Source organism: Mercenaria mercenaria, chromosome 16 (assembly GCF_021730395.1).
Source record: "Mercenaria mercenaria strain notata chromosome 16, MADL_Memer_1, whole genome shotgun sequence".
Lineage (NCBI taxonomy): Eukaryota > Metazoa > Mollusca > Bivalvia > Venerida > Veneridae > Mercenaria > Mercenaria mercenaria.
The window spans coordinates 49,612,799-49,632,238 of NC_069376.1; the positions used below are offsets into that span (position 1 = coordinate 49,612,799).

Consider the following 19,440-nt stretch of genomic DNA (forward strand, 5'->3'; position numbering starts at 1 on the left):
AGTGGGACACACGATTTCTCTATTCTCATCCAAAAAGTCACTTTGTTGAAACAACCGATTTGAAGATTGTGGCCCATAGAACGCGACTTATACCATCTTGTGATATTGCATTGTTCATTATTTAAACAGAATGTGTCGTTTTAGCTTCCCGCATGGAGTCTATGTACTTATCACAGATTACAACCAGATGAACGTACTGCTCTCTCGCGCCAAATCTGAAAGTTCATCGGCGCGTTTGAAACTGAGTTTTTGACTCATTAAATACAACGACTGGGCATTTTGTAGGGTCGTTTAGTTAACTCCATTTCCTTGAGTATTGATAACTTATTTCAAAGATGCAATCCAGACCAGTTTTTGAGAATGTCGTCAGCAACAGTCGGGCTGCTTATGAATTTATGTCATATATCTTTTTATCTGTCTGTCTGTCTGCCTGTCTGTCCAACGAACAGTTGTTTTAACACAGCACTAATGTGTCGTCAGCATTATCTTAATTTTTGAAACAGATCTTTTTATTTTATGCATACCGGTGAAATACTGAAATATATCATTTGAAAACATTTTTCACTGGTAGGGCGTACGGAACTATACTTCAAAGCGATCGAATATGAATTATAAGTAATTGGAAATGGTTTCCATAATGTATTTGTAAAGATATTGATGTATATAAATACCTACACCAACATAAAGAAAGATTTACGCTAAGTCGTATTCCACTATATAGTAAATCTATGAACCTAACAGAACTATTCATATTTAAATTAACATTATGACGTCATGAACCATTGTAGTACAGTTGTCTCAGATTTATGATGTAAAGTATTTTTCACTCATGAACACCATAATTTACATTTTCACTCGTGGCTGCACAGCTCGTATAAATATGGTGTATGCTGGTGATTATGTATTTCAATCTTACACTGAAGCAAACAGATATCCTTTGTATATTTGGCATGGATTAAACAGTATGTTTCTAACATAACAGTTTTCAATAGTTTAAACAGGGTTTTTGGTTATTTTGATAAAATTAAAACAGCAACAAATACATTACTACTGTTTACACTTATATTTGTTACATATAAAACAACAAATTCAATAATTCTAATTCATTTATTTTTGGTTTATATATGGTATCAAACTGTTCTTTGTTCCAGTTCATGATGGTGGTATAGTTTCACTTGTTTTGGTGTCTCATGATGATGGTGGTATAGGTTCATTTCATTTGGGGGTGCATTGTGGTGGTACAAGTCCTTATGGTCCGGGGATGAATGGTGGTGGTATAGGTTCATTTGGTTTGGGGGTCAATGATGGTGGTATAGGTTCATTTGGTTTGGGGGTCAATGGTGGTGGTATAGGTTCATTTGGTTTGGGGGTCAATGGTGGTGGTATAGGTTCATTTGGTTAGGCGGTCAATGGTGGTGGAACAGGTTTATTTGGTTTGGGGGTCAATGATGGTGGTGGATTAGGTTTATTTGGTTTGGGGGTCAATGATGGTGGTGGATTAGGTTTATTTGGTTTGGGGGTCAATGATGGTGGTGGATTAGGTTTATTTGGTTTGGGGGTCCATGATGGTGGTGGTATAGGTTTATTTGGTTTGGGGGTCCATGATGGTGGCCTCTCTTGTACATTGTTTGGCTTGGCTGTAATTGAAATAAATGTAGTATTGTTAAGTGGAATGAATCAATTCATAAATAAAAAAGTTATATTTCACACACAGAATAATACAGCTGAATGATGAATACACATATAGATGTCAAATTACCATGGTTCATGCCTTGGCTCTTTTCTGGCTTCTAAATCAGATGCATTAATCTTAGATTATTCATAATTGATTTTTGTATATGGTTTTATCATGATAAGTCTTAAAAAATAAGTTCAGTGTGTCATACATTGAAGTATATTAGATCTTCAGAATTTCCTTCTTGTAAAATGTAGTCACACACAGGTTTTTTTAAATATAAATTTTAGAAAGTAAGTTTTAAGTCCAGTGCATTCACTCTAATATATAATTAATGGTCTTGAATTTTTGTTTTTGTATGGTGTTTCATTTCAGAAAGGACTTTCTGAAAAAAGTAGTTCAGTCTAATGAGGTTGTTTCAGAATTACGACTTCACTTAGATTGAAAGTACGAGAGTTTACATAATGCACTAACTTTCTAACATCTTTGGACCAATTAATTTAGCATAATTTGACTACAGCTAGCGGGAGGCGAAAATACACCAATATGCTTCCATGAGATCCAGACGTAAAGTAATATAATAATATCACCTATTCACCTCGACAAGGTCTTCAGGAAAGGCAAATGCTGTTGTGCTTAAATACGGCATTTCTTTGAATCAAAGCTACAGGTACTTGTTTACAACTTACCTTTAAACTTTTACTCTTTTTTTATTTAGATATACACAAAATAAAGTTTATTTCTGACACTGAGGTGTTACAAAAATAAGTAATGATGGGTATTAAATGTTTTGGAGAAAACAGTATAGAATGTTTTAAATTGTATATAATATTTAACAAACGTTGAGATGTCGTCATCTTTAACCAAACAAGTGAGACTTTAAAAATAAATCAACATACCAGGGGGATTTGCTGGTTGGTTTCTCCGTCCGCCTGAAAATAAAGAAATCAAATAAAACGTTCAATTAAGCGATCACTGTTCTGTTGCATCATTGCAAAATTAATCAGTATGGGAAAGTCAGCTGTTCGGAATTCAATTATATCCCATAATGAATACTATCTCTATAAATTCGTTGTATCCACGAGATCCAGAGAAAATATGTAGATTAGATATAGATCAGATATAGACTAAAATGTCAATGCTGATTGCGAGACATGATAACAGAGATTTGAGTGTAATTATATGCAAATGTTGAACCAGTGCGAATGTGTAGTACAATTCGGGTTTGTATATAAAGTTTCTATATTGGAGACCGCTGGCTTAGCTCAATAGGGAGAGCACGGATCTATGGATCACGAGGTCGTAAGAAAATTCTAAGTGTATTAACTTTTCCGTTTGGTAGATATCGCCAGATGTCACAGGCCTGCATGCGAGATATGGCATAATTATCGTCTTCCTTCGCACCTGCTCCTGCACCGAAACCCAATTCTGAAGGTACTTGTTTGCTCGTACAGTATATTTTCCAATTTTGGATCGAACACAGGCAACGAAAATCGTGATATGTATACATGTACCATTATAAAACAGATTATGGATACAACAGTTATGTTTTTCAAATCTTTTTTCTTACTTTTAATCAAATTATCAAAAGTTAAGTAGAACGAATGATTCCTACTGCGTCTTTATCTAGGTAACATAACAAGATAGAATATCCCGAAACCACCTAAATGATAAAATCCTCAGTTGGGGCCTTGGGTGTTAGTACTTTTCTCAGGTGTACAATATTTGATATCACCCTCATGGGCCCTTTGCTAGTTATATAACCATTTTATACCTACATGTGACTTTTCATTATTGCATTTGCTTCTAACATTTTTCAATAAGTGAGACAGTTATCACTTCGGATTTATAAGTATAGGCTACTTCTCCTACCTTATCTTGAAAGCGCAATGATGATCTTTATGTGTAATTTAAAACGTTTCAATAGTCTTCTAACAAAAGTACATAATTCCATTTACTACTTTTCGGTTTCAAGCGATGTAGCAACAAAACTTACAATACTTGTGTGTACCAATAAAATATTAATACAATGTACATTCTTACCCCACCATCCAGAGCCTCGCCTGCTTGAGCCTAAAAAGTATTAACATTTAAACAAAATATCATATGTTATTGGAATTACAGTTTGAAGACAATTTGTTCTTTGACCGGTTAACTGAAGTATATTCTAGTTGATGATTAGAGTATAGTAGATGTATTGATAAAATATGGATGGATTGTCGCAGCATAACAATTGACGTAGTAAAGTAAAAATAGCATATACCATATCACATATCACATGGCTTAATAGCGATACCGTAATGCTTGGTAGAAGCATCATTGCCTATAGCTTGGTAGGAACACTATACACAAATGTATTATATTATAGCTTTTAGAAATGACATTTTACCTGGTACGGCAATGTATAATATTTCTTCATATGAGCACCATTGCATCTGACTTGGTAGGTACACCATAGTATTATGCATTGACGAGGCATCATGTATCATGTATCACTTGGTAGAGGCATTATGTTATAAGTATTAGTGGGAGCACCATAACATGCTAGATGTAATATGGAACGTTAGACGTATCATTGCATGTTCCATAGCATATGGCTAAGAAAGAGTTACATAGCATATGGCTTGGTTGGAGCTTCATAGCCAATCGTTTGGTAAAGCTACCGTAGAATATGGCTTAGAAGGAAGTTAACGCATAAGGCATGCCACTAACAGAAGAATCATAGCATAGGACTTAGAAAAAACATCAAGACAGTATCATGGTTTCATACACTATCAGATGTATTTAACCTACTCGATCTACTGCTGCTTCTCCTGCTGGTGCCCCAACTGGATGAGCTGCTTCTCCTGCGGCTGCTCCGACTGGATGAGCTGCTTCTTCTTCCGCCCCACAATGCGAAACCTATACATTTTGATATGAAATATGTATTTGAAATATGAAAGGTCTGAGTTCCAGAGCTATTAAACATTCTTTCTTTTTAATATGCATTACAATTCAAAAACAATCTGGAGAGATAACAATGTAGATGTTTTGTTTTTTAAAAAGAGGTTGTTATTTTATTACTTTGATATCAATGCAGCCAATGACTTTTGTTTAATATAAGATTCTTACTGCATTTCAGTAGTAATTAATACATATACTTCACGAACCGATTGATTTTTTACATTTTATTTTAACTACTTGACTACTATATAAATATAACACCTGTATTTCGAAATATATATGTCTGGTACTAATTGATGTATGATGAATCATTTCTGATTTGTTTCTTATTAATTTCAAGAAATAACGTAGACTTTTGTCTAGGTCATAATCGGTCGTGAGTAACAGACAAAGAATGAATAAAATATCGGAAACAATAAAGGAATTATAATTAAACTAATGATAAATGTAATAGTTTTTTATCATTGTATCTGAATCACGCTGTTTCTATAGATCATACACTCGCACTCCGGAAAATACGAACACATATTCCACTTTACTACCTTTTGCACCAGGACAACCCTTTTTCCCATACAGCCGCAACCAAGACAGAAATTTAAGTTTCTGTACGAGCTACGGACCGAAACGAAGAACATCATTGCCCAGTAGGACCAGCTATTGTAACGTGGCGTTTTCAAACATTGGATACACCAGCATCAGAAATACATTAAGTACAACGGCGAAGACTTTGAAAAGAAATGAAGATATTACACACTAGACGATCATTATGTTAATGTCACGACCTCGTTAACGGCGTAAAAACAATCACGGTGCGTCGGATTCGAGTAAATGAGTCATAATACCTTGCGATACTGTCGTATTCACGTCAAATTTGCTGCGCAGAAAGTAGAAAGACTGTAAATAATGGTGATATATTTTTTTTTTATATTATTTAGCTCAGTAAAGCTCATAAATGTTATTGACAAAGTCTACGTTATGCTTTAACAGCCCTCGTACAAATACCTTCATTCAAGACGCAGACTAACACAACGGCAAGTAAAAGCTTGTAAATATCCATCTTCTACGTCGCTTGGCTTTGGTCCTGTTAAAAAATGAAAAGTTTTTATAAAGTTTTTATTTTTATGAAAAGGACTTACATCCTGCATTTAGATGAACCCGTAACTCAAAGTCATTTGTGAAATGCCTCGTATTAATTAACTGCTTGTATCAAAAATACATGTATTAAAAATAGTGTTCCAATAAATACGTAACGTTACCGAAGCAGCCGGCTAAGTGGTACACACAGATGCATATACATGTATCCTATTTGCTTTAAATTTTTAAAATAAACTACTAGTAGTACTTCTAATATTAAAAGTCATTTTATTTTATACAATTTATTAGATAAACTTTGCTACTTATTCCAGGAGTTTTGTATTAAAATGTATAACATATTTGAATCTGTCGAAAAGGTGGCAATAAATGCATACGTACAGAATTATTGAAATGCATCTGTTGAGTTATCAACAACAACAACTTATAAAACATCTTCACTCAAAAGAACCGACATGTTTTCATACTTTTCCAAATAATTTGATTTTTCAGTCATTATTCTGTGCTATTGCGAAGCCACAGAAAAGTTGTTTATTCAGAGAATAATACGTACTTGTCACTTACGATTCTCAAATTATTCGTTTATTATCAATTGCCCTTTCAATCTGTAATATTTACAATATGTTCCATCTTTTAAAGTTTAGTCAACTAAACCTTGTGCGAAAATGTGTCACATAATTGATAAATTTATTTAGAGAGCAAGGAAAACATGAAAATGTTAATTTTATATGAAAGCCGTTCTCGAGCCTTTCATAACGCTGAGAGAATTTTAGAAATCGGACCATTATTGACAAAGATATTGAAAAAGATATGGCAGTTTGAAAAAGGAAATGGCTGATCATGGATGCAGCCATTTAGTGTGTTTATGACGTCACTTACACACTGTTGTATTCTTTATTTAGCAAACAACTTTTTTTAAAATAGACTATTTTCATATGTTTCTTGAGTGTAAGATGTAAAACATGGTAATCCCTTTCATTATAGCTTGAAAAAGTAGAGAAATTATTCTACGAAAATGTGTCTCATAATTGATAAATTTATTTAGAGGGCAAGGAAAGCATGAAAATAAGTTAATTCCATATGAAAGCCATCCTCGAGCCTTTCATAACGCTGAAAGAATTTTTAAAATCAGACCACTATTGAAAAAGATATGGCAGTTTGAAATTTAAAAAAAATGGCTGATCATGGATGCAGCCATTTTAGTGTGTTTATGACGTCACTTACACACTATTTTATTCTTTATTTAGCAAATAACTTTTTAAATAGACTATTTTCATATGTTTCTTGAGTGTAAGATGTAAAACATGGTAATCCCTTTCATTGTAGCTTGAAAAAGTAGAGAAATTATTCTACAGAAATAAGTAAATACATTTCAAATATGTATTTAGAAATTAAAGAAATCCGCCGTTTTAATTTTGTTGCCATTGAAACAGAATCGCTGCCATTTTGATCGAATGTTTGAATGCTGATAACTTTCTCAATTTTAAGCCGATTTTGAAAATTCATTCAGTTCTTTGAATGAAATAAGAAATCGTAGCAGACGGAATTAACGTAAGAACAACATTGCCTTTCCCTTTAAAAGAAATTGCACAATTACTTTGGAATATTTTCTTGATATGAACCCTACGGTTGTTTCATTTCAAAACACTGTTCTGTGTAATGCTTAGTGGTAAAATAATGTTTTACTTTTGTTAAACTTTAATAAAGTTTTATGAGAATTACATACGCCTTTCACACAATAATCAAGATGATAGCATATAACATTTCACTCAGAAAATTCTTTAGAATTCACATCAGTTTCTCTCAACTATATACACAGTAATTAGTCTAATGGTAAAATTTGTATGACTTGTAGCACTTTAAACCGACTACAAAGGATAATTAGAAAAGAGCTATTTTCGGCTTAAGCTTTTGTTTTAGTTATGGTGCCAAAGTTATATACTATTGAAACCTGATAAATTCCTACAAGAAAATAGATTCGAGCAAGACTTATATTTCGTTACTTTTCGTTTTCATTGCCTTTAGAAATTTTCAGTGTGTTATTATTACTTTGTAGGATTGACATCAAAATACATCTTACATAATTAGTATAGGCTCGATCTGTGTTGTCCTCATTTGTATTTTTATATAATTATATTAATTGTGTTTTTATATGCAATTTACAAACTAGGAATAATTTAATCAAATTTGAAATGTGAAACTTTATTGTTTTAGGCAAAATTGTGATTCTATTCGCTGATATAAAAACCTTTGGCAAAATACAAGTTGGTGAGATATTTTCGATTTTTTTTGTCGTGTTTTGTCTAACGTTGAACATTCATGTAACTATTTACTTTAAACAAAGTCAGATTATGTTATAGATTATAACAAGACACATTTATAGAATAATATGTTTTCTTTGTAATTTATGTATCAATACTAGAAACAATAAATAATACCACTGTTTTTTCGAGAGAAAAGTTGCGCATAAGTGTGTGTGCGTGTGTGTGTGTACGTGCGTGCGTGCACGTGTTTGTGTGAGATCAAGTGATGCAAAGCCTACATATACATGCATCTCAACTGCTAGATATTGTCATATTGGAACCCTAAACAATTTACCTATGTCACTGTATACAAATGAATATATGAATATCATGAAAGAGTGAAGAACATTTAATTATAACTATTTATCTTTTTTCGTTTATAAAACACATCTAACATACAATATGAAAGTATGATATCATAGCACTTCTCAAGTTACAATCTTAAAACGTTATTTTCAGCATATCTTTTACAACGCTTAAAAATCATAATTTACTTTAAATACAGTTAATGATATTGTCAAAATATCGAGGGGTGGGAGCGTTTTAAAATTAGTGTTAAGTATACAGTGACTAACAAAACGGTGTTGTCTCAATTTCCAAAACATGTACTAGCTCTTGCAGTATGGCATTTTAGAATAGGAAAACACGTCTTGCAAGTATCATGTGGCAATTTTGATAACGCAATATGCACATATTTGCTCTTACCATACCAATTTTTAACACAATTCACTCTTTTTAATTTTAACATTTTCATATCCAAGTACTCAATTTAGATGAGTTTAATCGAAGATTGTAACTCTAAAAGTAGCCTTTTGCAATTATTTGCATTAAATGAACACATTTATTTTCATCAGTATAAGAAATCAAAACTAGAGGAAAACATCTAGGAAAATATAGTTACCTTAGTTTTTTAAAGAAAGAAAAGCCCAACAAAGTATAATAAAATACACAAAAATGATATTCAAGACTGTACTTACATTAACCAATTTCGTTTACAAGACAATCGCTATTTTCTCCGTGGTTATTCCGGACGTATAGTTTTACATGGTTACCAAACAAATATATACTCTTAAGCAGCAGTAAATAATTTCCGTGTACATAGAAATAAATTTGTAATCTTTTAGCGTTGGATTAACTAATGTAGTCTTTCAGGAAGTACGCAGCAAAACTGACTTTGTAAACAACTTTAAACAAAAAAGAGATATTAACTGAAACTATGCATTTTTTCATAAACATCTTTCTTTGTTTATTTGAAACAGCTCGTGTATTTTCAAAAGATAGAATCTGTTTTAGAGGAAGTGGCTTGAATACTGATCATTAACAACCAGCTGTGAATAGCTAAGTGTTGGTCCAATCAAAACAATGTAAAAGCCAGTCAGATTCCCCTTGTGATGTTCAGGAAGTGTTGAGCACGAAAAGAAGACAAAACATCATGGTAGAAAGTCATAAAGTTCATCATTGAATACTTTACTTTTAGTATTTCCCGCATAGATATCGGATCATTTGTTGTTCTTCTTATATAGTTGACAAACAAACACCGTACACCGTGGCGTAGCGAACAGTTTGAAAACCACTTTTAAGAGTCATTTAGTTAGCCACCACCTAGTTAAAAATGCTTACAGAATGCCTACCTATCTGACGGCTCACATTTGGATACAGGATTAAGAAATTAAACATGCACAAGACAAAGATATCTCATAATGACTGGTCCTTCTTTCGAAAGGGGTCACATGTCAATATTTACTATTATTTTACTTTATACAAACACAATCCGATGAGATACCATAATTTGTAATTAAACTACCATCTACGGTATTCAAAGCTGATTGAAACAAAATAAATATACTTTAACTGTTATATGTGATAAGCTTTACTTTGATTAGATCATATAAATTTTGAGTGCTTTTTGAAGAGATAACTTTAAAGTTTGAATGAGCTATATTAAAGTTCTGCTACAAATGTGATGATTAGCACTTGCAAATTATTTCCCTGAGCTTGTAAGTACATGTCTATTACTCTTATCATCTAGCATGAATATGTGATTTTCACGTCAATAGTTTTCTCATGCATGCTTGCTTTCTTTACATTCAAGTAGCTCTAAAATTTCTATACGTATAGATCTAGTAAAGGAGTATTTTAATACTATTCGATTGGGCTAAATTGTCCTTGTATAACTGCCATTTAAATGATAAATTATGCAGCATTTAATCGTTAGGTATCAATAGATATTTATGTTACCTAAATACAAATTTTAAATGAAAAGTAGAGGTACTTGTTTTTCAAAAGAAAAGATGTTTTTGTCATTTGTCTAGTGTCTTTTAATGCACATCTAAAATAAAAAAGAGTTTGCTTGAGCCTTTTCAACTGTTTTACATTTTCCTATTGAAATGAAGACCCGTTTAAAAGCGATAAATGTAACTACTGTAAAATAAAAGGTAAACATACAATTCAATAAAATTTAAAAACACATTTTGCATCAGAAGTATTAAGCTACAGTCGATTACACGTATAACACACTGGCGGATGGACCATACCTTAGGAGCACAACAATTCTTATGACTTATCTTAAAATTAATTATCCGCTGGAGTATGCTCCCGTACCCGCCTTGCTAGCAGATGCTATAATATACTCTCGAAATAGGGAGCTTATAAAAGCTTGGGTAGCAGTTTTATGAATTTATCAATTACTTGTCAATTATACAAAGGTCAGTAATTAAGAAATTTAGCAGCTTTTACAATCGTACCATTGTAAGGTATCTTTACCATTAATAAGAATATCTTATATTGGGTCATCTGGGGTCAAAAACTAGGTCACCAGGTCAAATCAAAGGAAAAGTTTGTTAAGACTCTAGAGGTCACAATTTTGGCTGATCTTAATGATACTTGGTCAGAATGTTACACTCAATAAAGTATTAAAAAAGTTCGATATTGGATTATCTGAGGTCAAAAACTAGATCACCAGGTCAAACAATGCAAATAATGAAAATTGCAGACTCGGTTTGATTGAGTCTGTTCATGAGCAGTAATGGAAAATGCAACACTGCCCACGCCCCCTAGCACCGGTTTAAGCAGTATTCAACTTTGGTAACATTCTGACCAAGTTTCATTAAGATTAGGCCAAAATTGTGACCTCTAGAGTGTTAACAAGCTTTTCGTTTGATTTTTGATCTTTACTTTCGATTTGTCTTGCGATGATAAATTACTATAGATTTTAAAATTCGAATAAATCATTTTAATTTTGGGTAACAAAACTAGATCTACTAAATATCCTCTGTTTAATATGTGCTTTCTGGTATTCAATGTTATTTAAGACTTAGTAATAAATGATTTATCTCTTCAGCGCATACTTGTTCCGTGCCCCGATTACTACAGAATGTAAGCCAAAATCCATGTTATACAGCTACGCCGAAAAATATATTTTATGTTATCATTCGATAATATGATCAAGCGGGACGCGTAGGTAGTATGACGAAATTGCCATGACGCTACATAGACTTTTTCGAGAAAAACATTACCTTTCAGTTCAGATAATTCGTCTATAAATAGTATCAATTATTTTTAGATGAAATGATGAATTGATTGTAAAAGTAAATACTATAATTAGAATTTATGTTTGATTTTCGTTGAAAGCTGAAATTACCGTAGAAAATGTCCGATTGGAATATTTTATTGGCATTTACATAGTGTGATGTGGTGCCTATGTACGGAGCCGAGGTAACAAACAATGATCATTAAGTCTGCATGACCGGCGAGGTCATATAAATACAGCATTTTGTCATGGGAAAATCAGTTTGCTCGCCCATATGGTTCGCCGGGTGGTGAGGGTAAACAAATGCACATACACACGCACGCACACACGCGCACATACGCACGCACACACGCATACACACACAAAACATGGGAAAATCAGTTTTGTCAGTATATCAACAGCTGCAGGAGATGGCAGACCAGCGAATGTATCTAGCTGTATATCATACATTCGTCTTAAACTACGGTTAGAGAGTAATAAGGTTCTTAACAATAGTTCATAAATTGGTTTCATAAATTCCACTTATACTTTTGAATTATGAAACAGAAATTTCCATGTTTTATAGCGCTCGTCGAAAAATACCTACTTTAGTTTGTCAATATGTTTAAACCTGTTAAGGCAACATTCACAAAATTTAAGTTTTGATCTATAAAAAGACTTCAAGCCCCTGCCCCCGCCCCCAACGCGCGCACACACACACACACACACACACACACACACACTGTCACAAACTGACATACGGGCCTCATTGTATCTGTAGTTTAAATGCAGGTATTGCATCATCTTTTTGTAAATTTTTGAGTTATTGAGGTAAATGTCTGATTTTACGCATAAAATACCTCTCATGTTTTTCTGTGTTTCATAACTTAAATTTCCATGTAAATTTTATTAAATTCGGTTCAGTAATAAGAAAGTTGGTATTTTCAGTAATTTTTGTTTTTATCCCCAAAACCACTATAACGGGCCTTAAATTGTTCTATTCAATCAGCGCCAAAGTAGTCAGATTTCCCGGCTATATCGTGATTCCCATGGAAATACAAATAGTCAGAGTTCACGCATAAGTCCTGAGTCCCATGAAATTTAATATTTGGCGGGACATTACCCTATAAATTGACTGGGCTAGATATGCCTAGCGCACACCACATTTCGACATTAGACGAATCTATGTCAAATTGATTTTTCTTGGTATAAATTTATGCTCGATCGAGGTAAGAAGTTTATTTGTTAGATTTTTGTATGATTTTTGAATAACGATTTTTATTTGGTAAATTTTTGTTCATTCTACCGAATTTTGTAACAGATTTACTTTTCGGCATGTGATTTTGGCTAGTTTCGGTATGTCAGGATAATTTATTAAATTTTTCAGACTTTTGTAAATTATTTCGAAAGAGGAGTCTAAAATATTTCGTTTTTATAAGCTATAAGATTTGTACCGAAATTTGTGTAACATGATAATTGCAAAGTACTTTTTTTTCAAAAACATATGTCAAACATTTCGTTGTTAATTATGGAACGCCATTACTGCATTGTATTGTAATGTATAAATCTATATGGCAAGTCTAGTACTGTGTATGTAATATATTATTGTAATTTGAAATTGTGTGCCAGTCTATAGTATATACGTGTACATACAATGTCCGTTTTGTTGTATGGCACTAGATATTATATTGATGCCAACTATGGTATAACGTTTGATTTGCATTGAATTTTGTTAATTTGTAGTTGTAAATAATAGCTGCAGTTTATCATTTCCGTATCTATAATTTTTCATCATAAACTTTTCATATCTTTTCCATACTTCAACTTTAGACTTTTAAGTAATCAATTTTAGTAATAATGGAAGTAATAAGTGACGTATTTTAATCACGTGACGTATGAACTTAATAGCACATGTATTTTGTATAAGTAGCACGTATTATTTATGGGAGCCTACGGAGGTATGGTGTACCCAAAGGAGCAGTTTTATGCACTGACTTATTTGTTTTGCTAAGGTACTTACCATATGTTATATACTTTAGCTTCTTTCGCCAGACGATTTTTTCCTGGTGATGATGTCACAACCCGGAAGTACAATACCCGAGGTTCATTTGTCTTCACTCGCCTGGATGGATTTTCCCAGCGCAGAGCTTTTGTCCCATGGTTGTGTCGTAAACCGCAAAGACGATGAGTTTTGTGATCCACTGAAGTCAGCTCAGGGATGCAATCACCTACCATCATAGGGAGCCAAAACGAAGTCAACGTATTCACGATATAAAGGGACTTTACTTGAAGATATGTTGTATTTTTGTGCTACTTAACGTTCGAAATTAACGGTAACAACTGTGCCACGTCACGTTAAAATGGAACTGTCAGTGTTAGAACTTTATATCTAGAGATACTGAGCTCAGATTTTCTTTCTTTCTTTCTTATATTCAGATTTTTTTCATTGATCATTTATTCATTGTAAATAATCATTTTCTGTAAATAAATTTGTAAATATTGTAAAGGGTGTTGATTTGTTCTGATAGTTATTGTCCCCGGTACGTCCATCCTGTCATACACACACGCACGCACGCACGCACGCACGCACGCACACACACACATAAATACAAACTATGTATGATCGAGTCGCTTTAATGAAATAAATGCTATTCCTTTCAACTGCAGGTGCAATATTCCTATACTTGAAATAGAATATTATTCCCATTATCGGAAGATACTATATATCTCACTCCGTTCACGTTGCAGTCTCATATGGACTTATGACAAGAGGTAAGATCGTTTCGTTAAATATAGCATAGTAGTTCGTTTATAAAGAAATAGGAAATTCTAGTATTTATGAGATTTTCGGTGAGTTTACCGGTGTTAGAAAGCTCCATCTTACACCCAGGGTAAGATGTCTCTCGTGATGTAAATGACGTATAACGAACTACAAAATTTATGTGAAGAAGAGTTATGCAGTAATTTATATTTTATTTCATGAAATGGAATTAAAATCAAATACCATAATATTTCTTCTTTATTTTTATAGTATATGTCCTGATTCAAAAAACGTCATTTAACCAAAAATACATAACGTTACGCTGGAATTGATCAAACAAAAACAGGAACTAAACATTATTGCTGTAAATACGCTGCTATAAGAAATTAGTGCTAAGTAGAAAGTAATTCTTTTGATTTTATTTTTACTATTATATCTTGAATATGCTATGCAAGAAAAAGATTCTATCACTGGCGTACATGCAGATGGGATCCGTCTAAACAGTTTTCCTTGAGCCGGATATTTCCATCGACACCTACAGCCAGTGAAAAATTCTTACCTTCATATCCGGGATAGTACCTAATAAATACATATATATTTGCATTTTGATATTGCGCTTTACGTTTTCCCGCCCTTGGACGTTACGTTGCCAGTTTTACGTCACGTCCGTTTTTTTATTGGTCTGTGAATTATCCTGATGAAGGTGTTAGCCGTAACGTTGATGCATAAATTACTATAGATAATTATATACATGTTGTTTTTGAACCTACCACACTAACACATTTATGGTAATCTGAACTAAATACAAGGTTAGCCTTTTCTAAAGGCTAATAAGCGACCCTTTTATTATGTAAATGTTCATATGATTTGTGAAGTACATATTGGTTTATCCCGCCTCCTACAAGCTTCTTGCATTTGTAGCAGTTTGTATATAATGTATATAATTAGCCTATGATATCGATTGTCCGATTAGCTCAGTTGGTAGAGCATCTGACTTGCAAGCAGTAGGTCGCAGGTTCGAGTCCTGTATCGGGCTGCACATTTTTCCGCTCCTATTACATTGGTGCCGTGAGTGTGGTGGCTAGTCTTGGAATCCTAGAGCTAGGGTGAAACAATGGCTGCGTTAGTGAAAAGAATCCGAGTTTGTCTTTGAAAAAAAAGGAGAGAGGAATGTAGCAGTTTGTATATAATGTACATAATTAGCCTATGATATCGATTGTCCGATTAGCTCAGTTGGTAGAGCATCTGACTTGCAAGCAGAAGGTAGCAAGTTCGAGTCCTGTATCGGGCTGCACATTTTTTCCGCTCCTATTACACATTTCTAATGGTCAATAGACGTCACGTGAAGACAGGATATATTCCATATCCTGCAAAATATTTTCCGATATAGGCTGAACACCACTAAATCCAGCTGTTCTTTATTTCATATAAAATCCACCCACTTCATAACGGTTTTTCGACATTTTCTAGCATATCAGATTTTCAGAGACTTATATTCCCATAAAGAACTAGATCGCTACTTTAGAAAAACAAAAAAGAAAAGTGGGTGTTAACTTTTATATCAGAAAACTACAGTTCGTTAAATACAACCCGCTGAATTTACTACTTTTCGCTTCTTTCAATTTCTCTTTTCCTGACATTAAATTCTTACGCCGCCATTTTTATCTAGCATGCGATAGGAACATGCCGATTTCATTACAATGCAAAGTGATACATACTGAAACGCGGTAGGGTAAAAGTAAGCACTTTGCTGCCGAGAAAATGCACTAGGAAAGGAAAAAAAGATTAGTACTATTTATATTTGGACTACTTGTGACTTGACCTGCGGAGGCTTACATTCTATTTGGTAGTGATCAGCCTATAAGAGAAATTTTTTGTCTGATTTTTCCATGAATTTGCATTCATTCTCAAGGTACACCTATTTCACAATGATTCTGCTTTGTTTTGGTGCAAAATATTGAGAAAATGTAGAGAAATGACAATTCATTACAGGTCACCCCCATCCCCAAAAATATGCAAAATTTAGCCCTGTGCAAGCAATGTTTCAATTAATTTTACCTTATTCGTGGAATTTACATTTACCATCCATTTAATCGTTACGATGTTTGTCATTTTCATTCAGAAACATGCTAATTTCAATATTATTTAGACAAATGAAGTGCTAAAATGCGAGAAAAGACATTTACTAGGTCCTAAAACGAACCAAAATAGTGCTACCTGGTCGAAAATTCGTTCTAAATTCCAAAAACACAAGAAATTTAAGCGTTTTCAGCCATTTGTTACCGTTTTACATCATAAAGAATAGATTAATGGCATTTCCATTCATTTTCGAGGGCTTTCAGAAAATAACATGTATTGCCCCTTATAAGACAAAATGTTTGTCTGATTTTTCCATGAATTTGCATTCATTCTCAAGGTACACCTATTTCACAATGATTCTGCTTTGTTTTGGTGCAAAATATTGAGAAAATGTAGAGAAATGACAATTCATTACAGGTCACCCCCATCCCCAAAAATATGCAAAATTTAGCCCTGTGCAAGCAATATTTCAATTAATTTTACCTTATTCGTGGAATTTACATTTACCATCCATTTAAGCGTTACGATATTTGTCATTTTCATTCAGAAACATGCTAATTTCAATATCATTTAGACAAATGAAGTGCTAAAATGCGAGAAAAGACATTTACTAGGTCCTAAAACGAACCAAAATAGTGCCACCTGGTCGAAAATTCGATCTAAATTCCAAAAACACAAGAAATTTAAGCGTTTTCAGCCATTTGTTACCGTTTTACATCATAAAGAATAGATTAATGGCATTTCCATTCATTTTCGATGGCTTTCAGAAAATAACATATATTGCCCCTTATAAGAGAAAATTTTTGTCTGATTTTTCCATGAATTTGCATTCATTCTCAAGGTACACCTATTTCACAATGATTCTGCTTTGTTTGGTGCAAAATATTGAGAAAATGTAGAGAAATGACAATTCATTACAGGTCACCCCCATCCCCAAAAATATGCAAAATTTAGCCCTGTGCAAGCAATATTTCAATTAATTTTACCTTATTCGTGGAATTTACATTTACCATCCATTTAATCGTTACGATGTTTGTCATTTTCATTCAGAAACATGCTAATTTCAATATTATTTAGACAAATGAAGTGCTAAAATGCGAGAAAAGACATTTACTAGATCCTAAAACGAACCAAAATAGTGCCACCTGGTCGAAAATTCGATCTAAATTCCAAAAACACAAGAAATTTAAGCGTTTTCAGCCATTTGTTACCGTTTTACATCATAAAGAATAGATTAATGGCATTTCCATTCATTTTCGAGGGGTTTCAGAAAATAACATGTATTGCCCCTTATAGGCTGAACACCACTAAATCCAGCTGTTCTTTATTTCATATAAAATCCACTCACTTCATAACGGTGTTTCGACATTTTCTAGCATGTCAGATTTTCAGAAACTTATAATCTATAAAGAACTAGATCGCTACTTTAGAAAAACAAAAAGAAAAGTGGGTGTTAACTTTTATATAAGAAAACTACAGTTCGTTAAATACAACCCGCTGAATTTACTACTTTTCGCCTCTTTCAATTTCTCTTTTCCTGACATTAAATTCTTACGCCGCCATTTTTATCTAGCATGCGATAGGAACATGCCGATTTCATTACAATGCAAAGTGATACATACTGAAACACGGTAGGGTAAAAGTAAGCACGTTGCTGCCGAGAAAATGCACTAGGAAAGGAAAAAAGGTTAGTACTATTTATATTTGGACTACTTGTGACTAGACCTGCGGAGGCTTACATTCTATTTGGTAGTGATCAGCCTATAAGGCTGAACACCACTAAATCCAGCTGTTCTTTATTTCATATAAAATCCACTCACTTCATAACGGTGTTTCGACATTTTCTAGCATATCAGATTTTCAGAAACTTATATTCCCATAAAGAACTAGATCGCTACTTTAGAAAAACAAAAAGAAAAGTGGGTGTTAACTTTTATATAAGAAAACTACAGTTCGTTAAATACAACCCGCTGAATTTACTACTTTTCGCTTATTTCAATTTCTCTTTTCCTGACATTAAATTCTTACGCCGCCATTTTATCTAGCATGCGATAGGAACATGCCGATTTCATTACAATGCAAAGTGATACATACTGAAACGCGGTAGGGTAAAAGTAAGCACGTTGCTGCCGAGAAAATGCACTAGGAAAGGAAAAAAGATTAGTACTATTTATATTTGGACTACTTGTGACTAGACCTGCGGAGCCTTACATTCTATTTGGTAGTGATCAACCTATAAGAGAAAATGCTTGTCTGATTTTTCCATGAATTTGCATTCATTCTCAAGGTACACCTATTTCACAATGATTCTGCTTTGTTTTGGTGCAAAATATTGAGAAAATGTAGAGAAATGAAAATTCATAACAGGTCATCTCCATCCCCAAAAATATGCAAAATTTAGCCCTGTGCAAGCAATATTTCAATTAATTTTACCTTATTCGTGGAATTTACATTTACCATCCATTTAATCGTTACGATGTTTGTCATTTTCATTCAGAAACATGCTAATTTCAATGTTATTTAGACAAATGAAATGCTAAAATGCGAGAAAAGACATTTACTAGGTCCTAAAACGAACCAAAATAGTGCCACCTGGTCGAAAATTCGATCTAAATTCCAAAAACACAAGAAATTTAAGCGTTTTCAGCCATTTGTTACCGTTTTACATCATAAAGAATAGATTAATGGCATTTCCATTCATTTTCGAGGGCTTTCAGAAAATAACATGTATTGCCCCTTATAAGAGAAAATTTTTGTCTGATTTTTCCATGAATTTGCATTCATTCTCAAGGTACACCTATTTCACAATGATTCTGCTTTGTTTTGGTGCAAAATATTGAGAAAATGTAGAGAAATGACAATTCATTACAGGTCACCCCCATCCCCAAAAATATGCAAAATTTAGCCCTGTGCAAGCAATATTTCAATTAATTTTACCTTATTCGTGGAATTTACATTTACCATCCATTTAATCGTTACGATGTTTGTCATTTTCATTCAGAAACATGCTAATTTCAATATCATTTAGACAAATGAAGTGCTAAAATGCGAGAAAAGACATTTACTAGATCCTAAAACG

The 19,440-nt window shown here is 33.2% G+C and overlaps 1 protein-coding gene across 1 annotated transcript; it reads right to left on the reverse strand.

The window, feature by feature from the left end:
- Nucleotides 1–1,048: 1,048 nt before the first annotated feature.
- Nucleotides 1,049–9,143, reverse strand: LOC128549695 (uncharacterized). The gene is made up of 6 exons (XM_053527024.1): nt 8,991–9,143; nt 5,621–5,699; nt 4,469–4,576; nt 3,719–3,748; nt 2,575–2,607; nt 1,049–1,637 (listed from the first exon to the last, which is right to left on the reverse strand). Exons 2-6 carry the CDS (start codon nt 5,673–5,675, stop codon nt 1,399–1,401), a joined length of 465 nt encoding a protein of 154 aa, XP_053382999.1. The 5' UTR covers nt 5,676–5,699; nt 8,991–9,143; the 3' UTR covers nt 1,049–1,398.
- Nucleotides 9,144–19,440: the final 10,297 nt, after the last annotated feature.